Source organism: Xiphophorus hellerii, chromosome 19 (genome assembly GCF_003331165.1).
Source record: "Xiphophorus hellerii strain 12219 chromosome 19, Xiphophorus_hellerii-4.1, whole genome shotgun sequence".
Taxonomy (NCBI): Eukaryota; Metazoa; Chordata; class Actinopteri; order Cyprinodontiformes; family Poeciliidae; genus Xiphophorus; species Xiphophorus hellerii.
Genome location: NC_045690.1, coordinates 11,949,622 through 11,968,328, shown reverse-complemented (window position 1 = coordinate 11,968,328; position 18,707 = coordinate 11,949,622). Strand labels below are relative to the sequence as shown.

General features: G+C 39.0%; 1 protein-coding gene across 4 annotated transcripts in view; it reads left to right on the top strand.

Moving 5' to 3' along the window:
- Positions 1-18,707, top strand: part of LOC116708905 (latent-transforming growth factor beta-binding protein 2) — a 105,472-nt gene that overhangs the window by 34,391 nt on the left and 52,374 nt on the right. For 3 of the 4 annotated variants that reach the window (XM_032547042.1, XM_032547040.1, XM_032547041.1), the window contains exons 4-8: positions 7,408-7,667; positions 9,009-9,206; positions 13,035-13,241; positions 15,334-15,617; positions 16,747-16,849. In XM_032547042.1, coding sequence (XP_032402933.1) covers positions 7,408-7,667; positions 9,009-9,206; positions 13,035-13,241; positions 15,334-15,617; positions 16,747-16,849 — 1,052 coding nt within the window. Of the gene's footprint in view, positions 1-5,507; positions 5,528-7,407; positions 7,668-9,008; positions 9,207-13,034; positions 13,242-15,333; positions 15,618-16,746; positions 16,850-18,707 lie in introns of those variants that run through there. The other variant, XM_032547043.1, reaches the window with a different exon arrangement.

Here is an 18,707-nt window from a genome sequence, read left to right as displayed (position 1 = left end):
TTAACTGTTGATCTTCCTCTTTGTAGGAAATACCTAAAATCTTTGGAACAGTAAAATATTATTGCATCCAAAATGCTTTGTATCCTGCACATGATGGTCCCTCACCGACTACAAAAGTTTACGTTCCAAATGCATTCGTAAATCTTGACTCTTCATTCTTGCCAGTGTTTACAGTGATTGAGCAGCATAAGGTTTTCATTGTTTTTGCTGCTGTATGCAAAGGTTTTTTTTTTAGATTTCTACTGTTCGCCGCAGTTATTTTGATGATATGCCAATTTAAACAGTCTTTGTAGCAAGCAACATTCTCTTTGAAAGAGAGAAATGTGTGCAAACTTTAATTTGCATTTGGTGTTTGATTGCTATCATTTATGCACCCACAAACAAGACTTAAATTGCTCCTAATGTGTATAGATCTTCTGTAATTTAGAGTTTTGGCTTTATGTTGGAGAGACAATAAAGAAACACTTAAGCATTTTACTAAAAATAAAAAGTAGGTCTAATGAATCAAAGAGTTAAATGATGGTCATGTTGATTGGTTGTAAACCTTTCAGTGCTTCAAAGTTTTCCATTTGCCATTCTGGAGGTTGTGACCAGTCCAACACAAAGAAAACTGTGATGGATAAAGTGACAAGCTTGGGAGCTATCAGGTGTTAAAATGCGACCCAGACTGGGATGCTTATGCCAGAAACCTGCCTGCTGTCACAAAGTTCTGTTTAGACAGCTCATTTGAAGCCACATTGCTCCATCCAGTCACGTCATATTAGTCTATTTTCTGCTTTAGCCACTATAAAGAAACAATCCAAACCTTTGGATGGCTGTTCAAACTTTGCTTTTCTCAAACAAATCCAAATGAAAAATGAGCTCTGTATAGCTGGAACTGTGCTGGGCTTTAGGTGCTGAAAGAGCTGGTTAAAAACCATTTAATATCACTGTAATGACCGTTTTTTTAGGCTTTAAGGTATTCTAAGCCCAGAAGTAGGTTCTCAGCTTGGAATACATCAAATGTCAAGAGTGCTTTATTTCTTTGTGAGATTTATGCACACCGAGAATCATAAACGCACCTCAGAGACAGAACTGTTAGTGAATGAATCAGCTGTGGTCCATACGTCTCTGAGCAATCCTCCACATAAACACTGCTCTGGCCTCGTCATGCAGAGTGGGCTAAGGAGACAGTTTAAGATGTAAACAGTTCCTTAGGATCTGGGTCACTATGTGTGTGTGTATGCATGTGAGGTTGATCTGATAAATCCAGAATTCCCCTGTCTGTCTGAGAAGTACTAGCTTCCCAGTGGAACGCTTACAGGAACACCTCTTAAACGATTGGAGTTGGTGCTTTCCAAGTCTCCACTACAGGGGTTTATTGGTGGTTAAATGAGGACGCCTTACAAAATTTCACCCAAAACCCCAAAGCTTCAGTGTACACCTGGCATTTTGCTTGGCAGTGTAATTCAAAGCTCTTAAGATCAACAGGGTTTATGTGCAGCATCAACAGAAGTACAGACATCAGAGGATTTCAATTCCTTTTGACCATCTTCCAGCTTTTTATACTGACTTGTGTTTTTGCACTTCTCGTCTGTGTGCTGTTTGTGCTCCTCAAAAGTCCCCCTCTTCAACTCATCTAGATCAACATGATGTGAAGTTGGAACTGCCGTTCATGCTGTCTTGTCAGATTTTTTGGAGAACGAATATTCGCGTGTTGTAATGTAGAAAGGAGTTCAAAGATTGCCAGCTAAATGCAAAGTAAAACTTTAGCAATTCTTGGAAGCTTTTTATAATTTTAGCTTAGTGTTGATTCTTGGCCATGGCTTTTTGTGATTGTAATTTTCTCCTTTGTGGTGTGATGAGATCTTTTTCCATATGTATATGTGAAATGAACAATATTAATGGCAGTTGCTTTGTGCCAGTAACTTATGTCTTACTTGGAAGCTTCTATTGCTGGTGCTTTGATCAAACATTTGGCCTGAGATTTATCAAAATTTGATTCTTTTGAAAAAAATTGTGAACATGTAAATGCTCAGTAGGAATATTTCTTATATGGAACTTGATCTTCCTTATGCAATAAATATTCTACAGTTTTATTTTTTTTCAGTAGGAGTTCTAGGGCCTATGAAAGAAAAACAGGCCCAAGATATCACAGCCACAAAAATTAATAGTCTCAAGGTGCTTTTTCATATCTCCTTTGTTTTACACCAGAGTGTTTGTGTCATGAGGTGTGGTGAGGGTTGGTGAGGCAGACGCTGTAGACCCAGGTAAGATGAATAAATGATGATTTTTAATGGTAAATAAGTCCAGCAGCAGGCACAAGGAAACACTGACCACGAACAGACTAGACATTGACGAGGACCCGACGAGGAACAAAGAACACAGGTGGAGTTAAATACACGGGAGGGTAATCACAGAGACGAGACACACCTGGGAACAATCAAGGGGAGGACAGGACAACGAAGAGACTTACGGACACAGAAACTCTAAATAAACACAGAAAAACACAGATCCTGACAGTTTGTCCTTGAAAATATCACCCTTAGTCAAAACTGACCAACGCAAACAGTTGCAGTTAAAGCTCACTTGTGTGAGGCAGTTATTTACTTTTACGTTTGTAATGGTAAGTTGAACAAAACCGGTTGTTTTTGCTCTGGCAAGCCTCCAAAACAATTGATTGGGATGAAGATAACATCTGTTTGTTGTTATGGAGACTTGGTGATCCTTATGCATCATTTCTTCTGAGTGGAACGGCACAGTTTGGTGCATTTTAGTATGCTATTTTGTTTCCACGGTAGAAATGGTCCATGTAACTAACTCATACTCCACTATTCCTGGGCCCCTTTCAGTTGTTGGTCCATAGACAATGAGACTCTACGGTGAATGTGGTGCTACTGGCGTTACACAACACAGTTCATGGCTCGTGACAAAAACAAGACATACTATTATGTTACTTATTTGTACCTGTATGATTCCACATTAGGTGTTAGGGTTCAACCCTGGAATTGAAAACACTTTATTGAATATGCTAGATTATAAACAAGTGTACCAAATCACTGGAAACAAGGCATGCCACTCTTTACTGCAGTTTTCTAACATTGAGGTTTTTTTGTTTTTTTTTACAATTCTTATCATTCTTCGGCTGCTTGTGCAACTTTATTTTTCACAGTTTTAGTTCATTTAAGCTTTTAAACTATTGCTATGATTATAAATATCAGTAGCTCTTGGCAAGTAGCCGTTTTATTAAACCTTATTTTTTAGAGTATTGAAGATAAATTCACATCAGTCTTGATTGACATGTTCTGTTGAGTTTCCTAATGAGGGATGGCAATTTTCTAATTAGATTTTATTAGATTTTGTTAAAACCTCAGAGAAATACTAAAGGGGCATTATATATGGCAAACATTCAGCTGTGCAAAAGCCTGGGTAGACCTAGTACTGGCTTTGAGGCACAGCTCCTCCTCTGAGTTGCAGCCTCGCAGAGTATCTCTCTCTCACGACTTCCCCACTGAGCTCCTTCAGACTAGCATCTATTAGCAAACACCTAGTGGAACTGGCCATCAGCTGAGCTCATTATCCAAACTGCTTATCAGTGCAATGCTGGTAAAAATGTTGTTAAAGTGTTAATAGAGGAGCATTGTTATGATGACTTCAGAAAGAGCTGGAATTTTTAAAGAGACAGAAGCCCAATTTCAAGGCGTTAAATTATGAAGTCAATTTTCTTTTAAGTCATATTCGATAGTAATAGCATTTGTATAGCAACTGAAGGTAAGATAGTTACTTGATTGTGCTGTTTAAGTGCCTGGAAAGTACACGGTACTGCTCCTTTCAGTCATGATTCACTATTTTATGATTCAACCATCAAAAAACATATAAAATACTTGAGTAACTTTAGAGAGAATTTAGTAGAGAATTTATCAGTAGCGTCACTGACTTGGCCAAGGGTGATTTTTTTAAAAACAAGTTCTAACATAATTTTTTTTTTTTTTCCCCAATTGGAAAAGTACTCAAGTCAAGGATTGGATTTCTATAAATTTTTTCATGATAGATTTAACTGCTACAATAAAAGGAGAATGTGTTAAAAGACATTACTTTGTTCTGCCCTGTCCAAAGGTTGAACGGAGAGGTAAAATGTCAAGTCAAAAGTATTTTTTGTGCAGATGTAGAAAATAAGCCTGTGTCTCAGCAAGTCTGTCGTTTTCAGCACAGTATCTTCATTTTATTCACCCAGAAAATCTAGCTTCAGTTAGAGGTATATTCCTGGAGGACAAGGTCCATATTCACAAAATACTAAAGCAAAACTTGTTTTAATGATTAGTTTCTGACTAAATTGTTCCTCTCCTTAAAGTGAACTTTAAATTCTTGTGAAGATAAAAGTAATTATCTACACATTAAAGCCCTCAAGAGAAATCTGAAGCCTTTGGGAGTGGCTATTGGAGTTTTATGAGGCTTTCGAGTTCCTCGAGGAAAAGGGAAAATAGGGAAATTGCTTCAAATTAGATCATGCTGCAGGGATCATGTTTGTGGTTGAGCTCATTAGATATGTTCTCACATCTCCCACCCAGTGTTATAAAGCTCGAAATAAATGTGATCACAGCGCTAATACTTTCAGCATATGGAAAACTGCAACACTCCACATGTGGGACTCCCCTCTTACATATATCATTAGTTTTACAACTTCTTTTTAATTGTGTTCAGGCTTGTAGCACTTAATAGGTAAAATCATTTACTTGACAAGAAATGTGTTAAAAAAACATGAAAGAGTAAACACAAACAATGTAGAGGAAAACTCAGAAACAGTGGATAACACAATTTTTACCTAAGACAAGAGGAGAAAAAAATTACTTTACTCATTTGTTTTAGAGTTTAAAAAAGTAAAGATTTATATGAAGATTTTTCTATTGTGAATAAAAACTTTCTTAGAATAATAGCTTGAAAAGCTAGCCAAATAGCACCCCATGAACCTTACATAATTCTCAGTGGAGTGCAGAGTCTGCCTGAAATTCTTCTCTGTAGCAAATTGTCATTTTTGATAAAAAAATTGGGATTTGAAACATCATATTTCTGGAAGCATTCAAATAGATTAAAAAAAAAAATCTCATTCTGACAGTTACCTGTATATCAAAGTTTTTACAATTTTGACTATAATAACCTAGCCATGCACAGTGATTGTGCAAGACTCACTTTTCTCCACATAACCAGTCCCTGTTTTAATAATTATGTATAGTAATGTAGTCCTCAAAACATTATTATGATGACACACTCGTTCTTACCAGCCACTTTAAGCTAATGAAACCCAAGTTGAAGGGAAGTTCTAATTTTGACATATAATCACAATGCATCCCCAGTAAAATGGTCTCCTTTATTTGGCCCGGACCAAGAGAAAAACAGTTGCAGCTCAAGCTAATTACATAAATGTAGAAGAATTGTTTAGATTAAGCCATAATTGATTTAATATAATCTGCAGACATCAGGAGACGTTTTGTACCAACTGAGGACACAAAAAATGAAAAACAGAGCACCCAGAAGAGCAGCAGCAGTAGCAATTGAAGGCGGCGAGTCGGAAAGAGCAGAAGCTTCTTAAAGAGACAGTGGCCCAATTTCAAGGCTTTAAAGTCAAATGCCTTTGAAGTCATATTTGATACATACAGCATTTTCATAACAATTGAAGATAACATAGTTACTTGACTGTCCTATAAAATGGCTCTGTGTGCCTGGAAAATAATATAAAGACTTACATTTATAGGTTTTATTACTTAAAAAAAATAATTATGCCCTTTTAAAAGGGCACATTGGTTGGTTTTACACAACCAATTTGATATTTAAGTGTCTTAGATAATCCTTATGACAAAATATGTAGGTGGACAACATCATCATATCCCTAATCCCGTTTCCCTGCTTGCCCTCTGATCAAAAGTCTGGGTGGACAATGATGAGCTCATGCTGTGAGGAAGTGACTTTGTCATTTGAATGCGTCTGAGTCGGAAGGAGCAACATCTGGCTAAGCCTAGGAAGCGAGGCAGGATGCTTGCAGGCCAGGTGTCAGCATTAGCAATGGAACTGAGCCAACCATAACTTGGATTGGAAACTGTATCTGGGTTTTGTATATCTGTCCATCCTTTTACCACCATAACATCAGAGCCTCTTGTTTCCTTGTCATTCTAAATGCCTAGGACCCAGCCTTTAGACTCAGCATCTGGGTGAGCAGCTGGCAGCTGTGTGTGCTTCCTGGAGTCTTTTGAAATGATGACGTGACAGACCATTATCAAATGTTTGCCTCCTTTTCCCCTTTTCATTTGGTGCCCTGTCCTTATTATCAGCAGGAATGTACTCTGTAAAAAAGAGAGACTTGCACAGGCTTGTGCACAGCTGGGACAGGGGGTGTGGGCATGTGTGTGTGTGTGTGTGTGTTTACTTTTGTTTTTGCAATTGTGTGGGCATGTGGATATTTGTGTCCCATATGCTTATTGCCAGAAAATTGCTTTGTGTCTGTAGTGCAACTGAATGTATTCACTGTGTAAATATGTAATTTGTGGCTTCATAACCACATGTAATAAAGTAATGAATAGCTTATATCCTCACTTGGGCTTTGATTACAACCTTAAGTAACTTGTAAGATCGCAGGTGTGCTTTGTGGACCAGCTCCTCTGATCTGTCCGGCAGGGTTTGTTTTTGTCTCACTCCATCTGTCAGGGCAGATCACTGTGATCCAGATGTTTTGGCATGGGCGGAACCCAGCATTCCACAATCAATCCTAAACTCCAGGTAGACCTGTCTGCCTCCTCCTTTCAGGTCATCACATGAACTCGATCTTCGAAGTTCTGCAACTGACCCAAAATCAGATGCTCACTGGGAGACAATGTGCCCTTTTCGGGCATGGTTTGACTCAGTTCATCGACCCTTGCTTTAATACTTCCTCCACTCCAGTGGACGTTTCAGGACGTTCCTTTTTAGGTGGCCACAGGAGTTCCTAATCTAGACAAGCATACCCTAGGGGTGATGGAAAGATCTAATCCAGACACCTTTTTAGATGCATAAGTACATACACAGACAAAGTGGGAGTAGTAATTATTTTCCCTTTTGGCTGCCTGATACAGTGTACTGTCTAGTCTTGCGAAATGTTGTTACTGTCTAGCTGAGTCTCAGTGATTGGTGGGGCTCTTTGCAGCAGATGTCCTGTGAGCTTAAGGAATTTTATGGTGTTATTAAATTCATTAAAATAAAAGAGCCTTAAATTTGTTTTACCTCATCTATAAAATCAGTTTGACAAAGCTATGACCTATACAGCATCTCTCAAGAGTTCATTTAATTTGATTTCACAGTGATCAACATACAATACGTTTTGATGGGTGTGTCTTCTTTCATTGTGTTTATTTGTTGGAAGTTAATCAGAGTTTTTTTCTGTTTTGATTATGTGATCTGCAGAACCCAAGCAAGACGAGGACCTGCGTACTCCTCGCCTCAGCAGAGTGGGACCTCCCGTACCGTGAAGCGTTATCCATCGTCCTCTGAGCCCATAACCTCCAATGCCCTGCCCAACGGCAACGGCTTTGCAAACGGCCATGGCAGTGAGAACAGAAACTGGTACTCACACAGGAACAGACAAAGCAACACCCCATCCCTTAACGGTCAAAGGTCTCCTAGTGATAGCCAGGGACAGTTCAACAATGTGTTGCATCCAGCAGGTAAGAACAAGAAACTAATCATTTCTACACCATTTCTGTTCTAAGAATATTTCTTTTTAGTTTTCCTATTTTACCAGGTCATTAATTATCAGAAAAAGAAGCAACATCACAATGTATGTGTAAGACACAGGGGAGATATTTTAGAAGAAAAACTAAAAGATCACAGAGTCAACATTTTAAACTGTCTATTGCAGCTCATGTTTTTATTAGAGTGATGAGAGCTGTTTGCATTAATAAAACAGCAGCCTCAGTTGCATTCCCTTGATGATGGAGATTCTTACCTTAACTGTGACATTTGCAAAAGCTTTCAATCATTTCCAAATTCATCAGAAATCCTATAGACACGGCTTGAAAGCTCCAAAGGTTAAATTAGAGCAATTTTGCTGAAATATGTTCAGCCTTCCTGTTATCTATTAAGAATATTACTCTGTCTTGCTGCCAGAACATCTAGACGTCTTACAGAAAAAGCTTTTTAAGAATGCTTTTTCTGACTTCATTTTAGATATCTTACTTAAAATAGTCTTCATCACTTAGCTACAGAGTTCTCAAGGAAGAGTGTTACTGTCAACAGGGCAGCTCTTAATAGATTAGATTTTCTAAGTTTCCAACAGGCTAGCGCAAATTGAGCTAAAAATCATCTTATTCTAGTCTCCAGGCAACTTTAATAAGACAAACACTCTCTCATAAACTGGAATACAGTACACAGCATCAGCCACAGAGGCTAATGCCACAAGCCCATTTGGCTCTGTGGTCTGCAGGACTCAGGCAGATGTTTTATATCATTGCTGCATTCATTGTATATCTTTGCACTAACCTCTCTGTAATAACAAGCAATGATCTCTAGTGCTTCTTCTTGCAGCAGAAACAATTTGACCTTATTATTTCTACTTTTTACTCCCAAATATGTTATCCAGTGCAAACAGCTGTCTGAAGATCTGGCTTCTGTTCTTTTTTCTTGTTTTGTGCCAGGTCTGCGGCTGTTGAGCATATTCCCACCATTACACCATGTTCACATGCACTTACTCTCTCTTTGTCTCCATAACACATACACACATCCACAACACCTTCTCCTAAAGATAAAGTGCTTTGGAGCCTTGCCCAACACCTAGCAGTTCTCTCCTCCAGCCCCTTTCCCCGGCTTGTGCCACATTGCTCATTTGGCTGTAGCGTGCCACTAGCCGACCGTCAGCACACACCCTTATGCACTTAAAAACCGTCTGTTCGCCTGGATGAAGAGTGTGTCACTGTGAGACTGGAGTGGAGGAAAGATGCAGCTCTTCTTAAGCCCATTTCGTCTCCTGTTGCTGCTTCTTCTCAAGAATATGTGCTCATGTCTTCCAGGGGCTAACCTCACCTCCAACCTTGACCGGATTAAGATTGTCTTCACACCTATGCTCTGCCGAAGGGTGTGCAGTGGCGGGCACTGCTACAACAGCTGCGAGAAGGGAGATGTTACCACTGTATACAGCGACAACTCGCAGCAGCAGCAGCAGCAGCAGCAGCAACAACAACAGCCAAAGAACCAAGGCTTCAGACTCTGTAAGTTTTGAATCCCGGCCCTCAACTCCTGCTTCTCTTCTCCCTCATATGCATGTTTTATTTTGGGGGGGGGGTTTGTTGCTTTTTTTTGCCTACTCAGTGTCTCTTTTGTTTACTTTCCATTTCCCACACACTTTACATGTGTCTCCATTCTGATATCTCATTCCTCTTTTATGAGGTGAGCTTGACAAAATGGATTCCCAGTAGCATGCTGTCTATTCTGAACACTAAGCTCAAAGAACAAGGAGAGTGGTGTAGATTAAACTTGAGCTCTAAATTAAAAACTTACTCTAAAGGAGGAAAAAAAAACAAAAGCAGTAGAAAAGCACTGTAAAATGGGGCTAATCTCTCTTCATAGACACACACGTGGAGTTGGTGGTCCCACGCTCCCAGCACTTAGCCCCATCTCTTTGTGGTTTGCACCTTGTGGTTGGCCCTGCTGTTAACCATTTAACGTGCTCCCTGGGAGAGCAGAAGCGAGTGAAAGAATCGACAGAGAGGCAGAAGGAGAGAAAGAGTAGCAGCATGAACAGGATTTTATGGGGATTACATTAAACCTGCCATTTATCCAGAGGGCTTTGCTCCAAATTCACACAGAACAGTGTCCATAGGAAGGGAGGGGGTGGTCAGTGCCAGGGCAAGGGGGACCCAACCCCTACATGCTTCTTGTTTTTTTCATCAGTTTTAGGGATCTAGCTAAGAATAATTAATAGGGGGAGATTAGTTTAAAAAGCTGTTTGTGTCTCAGACAAGTGGTATTTTTATTTGTGCCACATCTGAAGTTTCTCAGTTCAATTGTTTTGTTTTTTTTTGTTTTGTTTTATGAGTATGCAGTCATCTGGGAATTGGTACACCCATGTGTTGACTAGGTGTCTCCTGATTGATCTTGAGAATAGTGAGAGTATCTTGCGTGCTATGTCCAACACTGCCCTGCATTTTATCTCTCGATTTTTTTATTTTAATTGGTTGGAGGGGGAGAGGAGCACATACTTTATGTTTTACTCACCAATTTCAGTGTATTTAATCAAGATTTTGTCTGATAGATCAACACACAGTTGTGCATTATTGTGAAATCTGATAAGTGAGTTTATTGTATGTCTCTACTAGGTTCTCACATTATAGAATGACATTTTGCTCATTTTCGTTTGCAAAAATTGCTTAATCCCAGTCAGATTAAATGGAGCACATCTCTAAACATTAGATTTCAAGTCTTTCCATGGATTCACTATTATGTTTAAGCATATTTATGGTGCATTGACATATTGGGGTCAGTGTCCTGCTGGAAGGTGAACCTTCACCCCAGTTTCAAGTTTCTAGCATCCTCAACCAAGTGTTCTTCTAATACTGCCCAGTATTTAGATCCATCTCCCGTCTTTTCTGTATTGATCAGTTTACCTGACCCCTAGCTGAAGAAAAACATGCCCACGCAGGATCCTGCTGCCCCGTTTTTTTTTTATGATAGTGATTGTTTGGTTAAGAGGATGTATGATTAGTTTTAGTCTTATCTGACAAGATCACCTACTTCCACATGTTTACTGTGTCTTCTAAGTGGCTTGTTGCAAATTTCCAATGGCTTTCGTTAAACAATAGCTTTTTTCTTTTCTTCCATGGAATCCAGATGTATTTGGGTCACTGCTAATGGTTCTCCTATCAACAGATTTGTCTGCCTGAACAGCTTTGCATATCGATGATTTTCTCTCTTTTCCCATCCTGTCAGTTCAGGTCGATGGGCTTGTCTTGGTATGCTTACAGAGATGTCAACTTATTCCATTATCAGATGATGGATTAAACAGTGCTATTTTATAGACTAACCTCCCTTTAACCTCCTCCACAACTTCATCCCTCACCTTTCTGGTTGGTTCGTTTGTCTTCATGAGTTACTTATTCACTAGTGTTCTCTAGACCTTTGACCTTTGAGGTCTTCACAGAACAGCTTTAATTATAATGAGGTGAAATTACACACAGGTGGACTCTGAAATCAATTGGTTACACTTTTGTTCATTGGTATCATTGACAAGGGGACTGAATACAAATGCGCATAGCAGCTTTTTAAAAAGTATTTTTAGTTGTTCAAAAATAAAGAAGAAAGAAAACCATGAACATTTTTCCATTAATTTCCCAACTATGGACTACCTTGTGCTGGTCTAACATAAAATCGGAAAGAAGGAGTTTTAAAAATAGTAAATAGATCAATGTCTATTAAGGGTTTCGCAATGTGTTTAATTTATGCAAAGAGGTAGCAGTAAACCAGTCCTCAATTTAAGATCTTAACTGCAAATCTAGCTGGCTTATGAGGTATAAACAGATTGTTGCTGTAGATTTACATCCCCATTAAGAGGATAATAGAATAGGGCATGGATATTCCAAACACTTTTATCAGAAACTTAAAATATTACATTCCCCACACCTCAGCAACCTCCCTCAACAGTGTGCTTATATCCGCCCTTGCCGAATTTCCAGAAATCTCCTCTGATTACATAAAGGCACGTGTGAAAAGACCATAAGCTCAAATGCTGTAATTCCTTGGGGTGTGCACGGATGTCCAGGAATGTCAACTATTTCATCTTGTTATGTTTAATGCATGGTGCAGTAAACTCTGCTTGCACAATTACAACAAGCTTTCTTGATTCACTCCCTTTTCCTTTAAGAGATACTCTCCGGAAATCTGGTTGTAAAGTGAAAAGTGTTTTTGTTTAGAGATTCCTGAATGGTCAGACAGAGTCGTCAGCACTATGTTGGTCCAAAAATAGTTAATGTCAGGCTGGAACTGGTCTGAGACAGAGCAGCACAAACACATTGACTTTTAATGGACTCCTTCAGCTGATAATTTAGCCAGCATGTTGAATCGCAGGAGGCCTTCCTGTGTGTCTGACCTGCTTTAGCCTTAACGTCTGGCTCTTTTTTTGACTGTTGTGAATTTCCTATTACTATGTTCCTTTTGTTACTTTTTTCTGTCGTTTTGTTTAAACATTCCATTCTAAGCCCTGATATTTGTTGATATTTCTCTGTTTTTATGCTATTTCCCGCTCTTGGATATCCCTGCAGTGTCACTGCTCTTAATGTTGGTTGACAGGGAGCTCATTACCCTGCATGCCATCAAGACTGTCCAGACTCTCTACAGTCCCCGTTTACACCTTGTTAATGTGGGACTGTCTGCCTCAAAGAGACAGAGAGGATGCAGTTCACAGCAGGATTCTGCCGCAATGAGACTCTTTCATCTCGTAATATGTGGATACAGTCCTTAAAGGAGACCCACAGATTTCCTTAATGGAGAACTGAAAAATGTCCCTTTTACAATTATTTATATCTTGATATGTTCTTTGTTCATTGTGGATGAATAGATTTTTAAATTTTGACTCTTTGATGTTTTAATGTTGTGTCAAAGCAAATATGTAGGTGGGAGCATGTCTGGGTATGCAGAAGGTTTACCAGGCACCCCTACCTTAAGCCAAAAGACAAAAGTGTTTGAGAAAGCAGCACATCTGGCAAGTGCAGGATTTTTTTTTTTCTCTTCATGAAGAATTGCAACCAATAAATCAAACTGGAGACTGAGTATTATTCAGAATCCTGTACGAAAGGAGAGGCATGAGAGACAAAGTTGAAATTTTAAAAATGTCTCCTGAAATGAGGCGCCTGGTGGGAAACAGCATGACCACTGCCTACTGTTTGCAAACAAATCCTACCAAGTGGAAATCTTCTTAACATGCCCTTCCTATTAGTTCTGCCCCTTCTCTTTCTTATTACCTAATCTTTGTGGTTGAAAATCATCCAATTAAAATTTGGGGTGTTGTAATTTCCTGTCATTCACTTTGTGCTCCTTCTCTGCAGTCTTCTGTCAAATCCCCTGCATGAACGGAGGCCGATGCATTGGCAGGGACCTGTGTTGGTGCCCATCGAATTCAACGGGGAAGTTTTGCCACCTACCAGCACCACCACTTCCCAGACCCACTCCTCACGGTCGCAAGGATGCAACCCACCAGGCAGCGAAATCACCATCCCATTCCATGTACACTTTGCCACTCTCCAATCAGCATGGTAAACATACTTTGAAAAAGGGGACAGTGTGTTCTATTTGAATTTATTTTAAGATGGACTTCAAAGAAATAGTTTTGAATCTTTTAAGCAAGAGTCTGTTTAAAGATTATGACCAGTTGATATGTAGTAGTAGACTAGTCTCTTGGCATCTCTGTTTAGTGGGATTACAGTTTGTCTCAGAGGCTCAATAAACATCTCGTTTGAACAGGACTGATACCAAGGCTGTTATTGTCTTATAACAAATTTACTCTCTAAGCATCATAGCTTTATTGTGAACTCTATGTAATGAACATTTAATGCAATATCACATCTGCATTGGTTGGTATTTAGAGAGAACATAATGGTTCTTTCCATGGGAGTTGAAGGAGGATAGCAGTGAGACACCTACTGTAAAAATATAAAATATTTCTAGTCAAAGTAACTCTTAATAAATGGAGATAAGAAGCAAAACTTTGATAGCAGTTGAAGAGAATTATATTTCTAACACTGCCTCATGTATAATTAGAACAATTAATCTGACTTGAAACACTTTCTTGTTTATAATTGTCCAGTTCAAATCAAGTTATGGCTAAGATAAAAACTTTCCTTGGTGATTTTCACCACTAGCACTGAGAGGATCACTAACTGTAACATCAAGAAGCGACTGAGAGATGTACTGTCAAATAGCTCAAAGGGAATTTGCTATTTCAACGTAAAGAAAGTCAAGTCAAGAAATACCTTTTTTGAAAGATTGGTACCATTTTCAAGTTTATCAAAATTAACTGTAACAACAATGAGATACTGAGAAAAGCAACACCACTATTTTACATTTTCCAACAGATAAAGTCAAGAAGATATTTTAACTGTATTTTTAAAAAATGTTTTAACTGCTTTTATTGACAATTATAGCTCTTAGTGAGGTTAGCATATCTAACTCTTACTGTATTTTCTATTTTGTAAACATTCGTTGCCTTAGAACCATTCAACTTTTTGTAATGTCACTGACATTAGAGAGAGAACATAATGGCCCTGTGTGCCATAGCCACACAGGGCTATGGCATCTGGACCAGTCGCCTTCAGCCCAATATCTGATCCAGGAATGACATCAGTCTGGGGTGCAATATAATATTGGATCAATTCAGTTGTATCTCGACTATGATGAGTAAGTTTGACGCAAACACTTCTCTTTTAAATTCTCGGAGGGCTCAATTTTGATTTTCAGCACTGTTTATAGTGTGGAGCTCTGCTTCTGTGGGACAGCTGTGGAGGCCAGACTCTATTTTAAGCAAATGAACTAATGGATGACTCAGTGGAAGTCCTCACATAGTTTGGATAAGGCTTCTTTTATCATAACAGCAGTGGTTATCACTAACAGAGCTGAGACATTGTGATCTTTTAGTATAAAGATTTGCTTCTTCACTATCCCCCCCTTTGGAGTTAGGAGTTTGTTTTTTTTCCCCAGTTAATAATGTTATCTCTGTTGGTATCTCAATCTGCTGAACAGTAAATAGAAGCATATTAAGTTAATTAAAGAGACAAATGTCCATGTTGTTTTGTCACTGCACATAAATTTTCCATTTTGTGTGTGTGCTTATTCAAACAGAGGCAGAGGCTTGTTAGGGACGCTTGATAAAATCTGCGTCTTTTACTTGGACGTTGCACTCTGTCTGGAAGATTATGATTTATGAGAGTGGGTCAGGATTCTGGGAAAAAACCCTGGCACTCCCTGAAGATAGATGCTTCCCCTTCTGTCAGAAAGACAAAAGGGCTCGTTCTAGACATTGCAACATCTTCTAAACTCTACAGTAAATCTGTTTTTGGTATTTAAATTGATTTGATTTAAACCAGAAAATCCCAAACTCTTTGTGTTCTCCTTGTGGCGTAGTTGTTCACTGCCAGAAATTCTCAGTCTACTCTAGATCTCATAATTTGCAGATGAAGCTAGTGTTTGTTGAACAAGTTTGTGGTCGATGTTAGCTGATAGCTCAAAAATTGGAGAATGTAAATACAAGTGGTATGCTTTGGATGTTTATGCTTCTACTTATAATATTGTACATTTTAAAATGTAAACTATCCAATGTTTTGTGTAAACTCTGGGAATCTCTGTCCCAAGTGTCTCTCCACCCATCGCTGGTAAACGTCCACATACAACACCCACCAGAGGCTGAGGTCCAGGTTCACCAAGTAGCTCGAGTCCAGCCTGGACAGAGACCAGCCACCACAGATGGGGCTCATTCTGTCCAGCAACGTTCCCAGCCTGGAAACGGACATGAACACACCAGTGAACATAACGGCAGACTCACACACGGCAATGGCCACTGGAATGGCCACAGTACAACTACCATCCTTCAGAATGGACATGTTGGCAGATGCTTTCAGGAAACAGTAGATGGACAGGTATTATGTTAAGCCTTAGAAAAGCAGTGTTTAAACTGTCATCACTTAGTCATCTTGGAGCATTACCCTCATGTTGCAGAGGACAGAGGAGAAAAGTAATTTTATTTTCACATTTTTTTGCGTTCTCTGAGATCTGTTGTATGAAAAAGAAAAATAACCCATTAGAACGATTTATTTTGGTTATCAAGGTCTTATGTACACTGGCCAATAACTTGGTAGAGAGAAGACGGCTTGAACTTTGTCCTTCTCTTTCTTCTCTTTGGTCCTCCTTTGCATCCATGAAACCTTCGTTAGCTAAGAATGAGAACAGCTAATGATCAAACAACCTTTTGTAAAAATGGTGGGAATTATTACCATCAGATATAGTCAATGTTGTTAGAATTGATCAATTATTGAATTTTATGTTAACCATTTAATATGCCTGTCTAAAATTTACACAACTTTACTGGCTCATATTTAATGCCCTTCAAAATCTATTTTAAGGCTTACAATAAGAATAAAGCATGGAAATGGCAAATGTAACCAAGATAAGAAAAGTATATGCATCACTATCACTATCTTTTGTGATGGCTAGTATAGCATTTATTCACTTTGATGCTCTTTGCTTTTAGTTATGCAGTTGCAACAAAGTATTGGTCCATAATGGAGTTGATTTTTTTCCCCCCAGTATTAGATCCCATTTTCTCTAATTGGGTTTAATGGGAGCTTGAAATTGAACTTTAGAGTCATAATGTCAAAAAAGAAGCAGAATCTGGGCATAAAAGAAGCATAAGAAAGCATTTGAATAAAGTTTTCCCCTTCTTTCTGCCAGAAAGAAATCATGTTTCCCAAAGGAAATCTTCCATGTTACATCACAGGTATTAGCTAAAAATTTAATAACTACAGTTTGGGAGTCTCTCTTTTTTTTCACCAAATACCTTAATGAGGCACACAAAGAAGTTCACAGATGGCTTATATATCCAGTTCACTCTGAACTTGGAGAAATGTTTTCATCATGCATATTCTGAATCAGCTACACATATAACCCTGCCAGTGCACAAACACTCAGGCATAAACAATCACGCATGCTCATACATATGATCCTATCAAACTTACCTCACAGATCTAACACAGCTGTATGTCATTGCAGTGTGGCAAACCTCTGCCAGGCCTAACCAAACAGGATGATTGCTGTGGAAGTGTGGGGGCGTCATGGGGTTTGAACAAGTGCCAAAAGTGCCCAACCAAACCAGGTAATCCTTCAGTTTAGAATCAGTCAGAATGACTGTGTTTTCATTTTAGAGCTTGGTTATGTAACATGTTTAAATCTGATGCATAACCTATTTTCTATACACTTTCTATATTCCTGTTTGTTTAGCTTGTTTCTCTAGTTTTCAGAAATTAACTAACTACTTTTAATAAACTTTTCGATGCCAATGTCTATCCTTCATAATTGTTTATCAAAACCCTTAATTTAATATAATGACTGATAATCGAGTTTAAGACTTAAGTTGAAAAAATAAAGAGGATATGTAGAGTTGCATTCTAAAGGCTCGAAACCTGACTCAAACTCGAGATCAGGGAGCTGAGTCTGATAAATAACTTTGACTTTGACTTTTCATTCAGATGTTTCATTCTAAGCTTGAGCTTGTCCCTCAAGGACTAAAAACTTGTGTAAGATTTGTAGTTTAAAGACTTGACACTTGACTTGGACAAGATTAGAAACCACACTTGGACTTTCCACTGAAGACTGAAGACGTGACCTGAATTGACCCTTAATGTTTAAGGTTTGACTTAGACTTGCCACTGGAGGCTTGACTTGGTCTTACCCTTTAAACATTGAGACGACTTGAACTTAACCATCAAAGATTTGAGACTTTACTTGGACTTGGGCCTCAGAGACTGGAGATCTTACTTTGATTTGGCTTTTAAAGACTCATAACTTTACTTGTACTTGCCTCTTAAAAACTTGAGATTTAATTTGAACTTGTCCATTGAAGACTTAAGTTTTGACATCAACCTGCCCTTCAAAGATGTGAAACGACTTGTAGTTACCCCTTCATGACTCAGGACTCAACTTTTATCTGTCATTTGAAAACTTTAGACTCTACTTGTATTTACTCTTTAAAAACAAATACTCAACTTTGAGTTGCACTTCCTCACCAGACTTAAGACTTGACCTGGTCTTCCCAGACTTGCGCCCCACATACTTGAAATTTGAGTTGGTCTTCACCCTGAAAAGACTGAAACTTGACGTTGACTTATTCTTGAAAGACTTAAGACATAATTTGGATTTCGCCTCTTAGAGTTGAGATTTGACTTGGATTTGGCCCTCAAAAGCTTGACATGAACCTGCCCCACAAAATCATTAGTCTTAAGTTGGACTTACCCTTTATAGACTTTAGATTTGACTTGGACTTATACTTCGAAGACTTGAGACTAAAATTAACTTTGATGATCTTACATAGAAAACAATCTTTCTGAGACCAGTTTCTCACTCTTGCATCCAGGGGTTCAACTGAAATGGTTTTCACTTTCATAAAACCAAACCCTGGCTGCAAATAAAAACACATTTAGCGCACTGATGAGGCCCTGGCAGGCACACCACCCATCTTGTGGGCAGAAAGACCCAGTGTGGCCTTTAACAGTGAGGAAATGAAGGACTCTCCAACTCGAGCTGTGGTAGGTTTGAGGAAAAGCAGCTGGGTGGCTGCATGCCGGCAGGCTGGGTGGGTGGCAACTCTGTCCACATTAGACAAGGGCTGGCCACTCGGTCTGATAACTCCAAATGGCATTGGGATTCACTATTTGTCCTCGCACTGGAGATTCATTTGTCTTACAGTATTCTTAATCATATGGCAATGCCCACATACGCATCATGCCTGAACCTTGTTTGACTGGACCTTAATCAGAAGCAGATACACACTCTCTCAGTCTCCTCCATCAATAATAGATGTCTATCCGTTCCTTCTTGGCTCACCCTCAGCCTGCCTCATTCCCGTTCTTTCTGTGTCTTCAGTGTGATCTCTTTTGGCTCCCAGATGTTTTCCTCTCCTCCTTCCTTTGATGTTTTGGGGGTGAAAAAAGAGCGAATACCCTGATTGCTCCTTT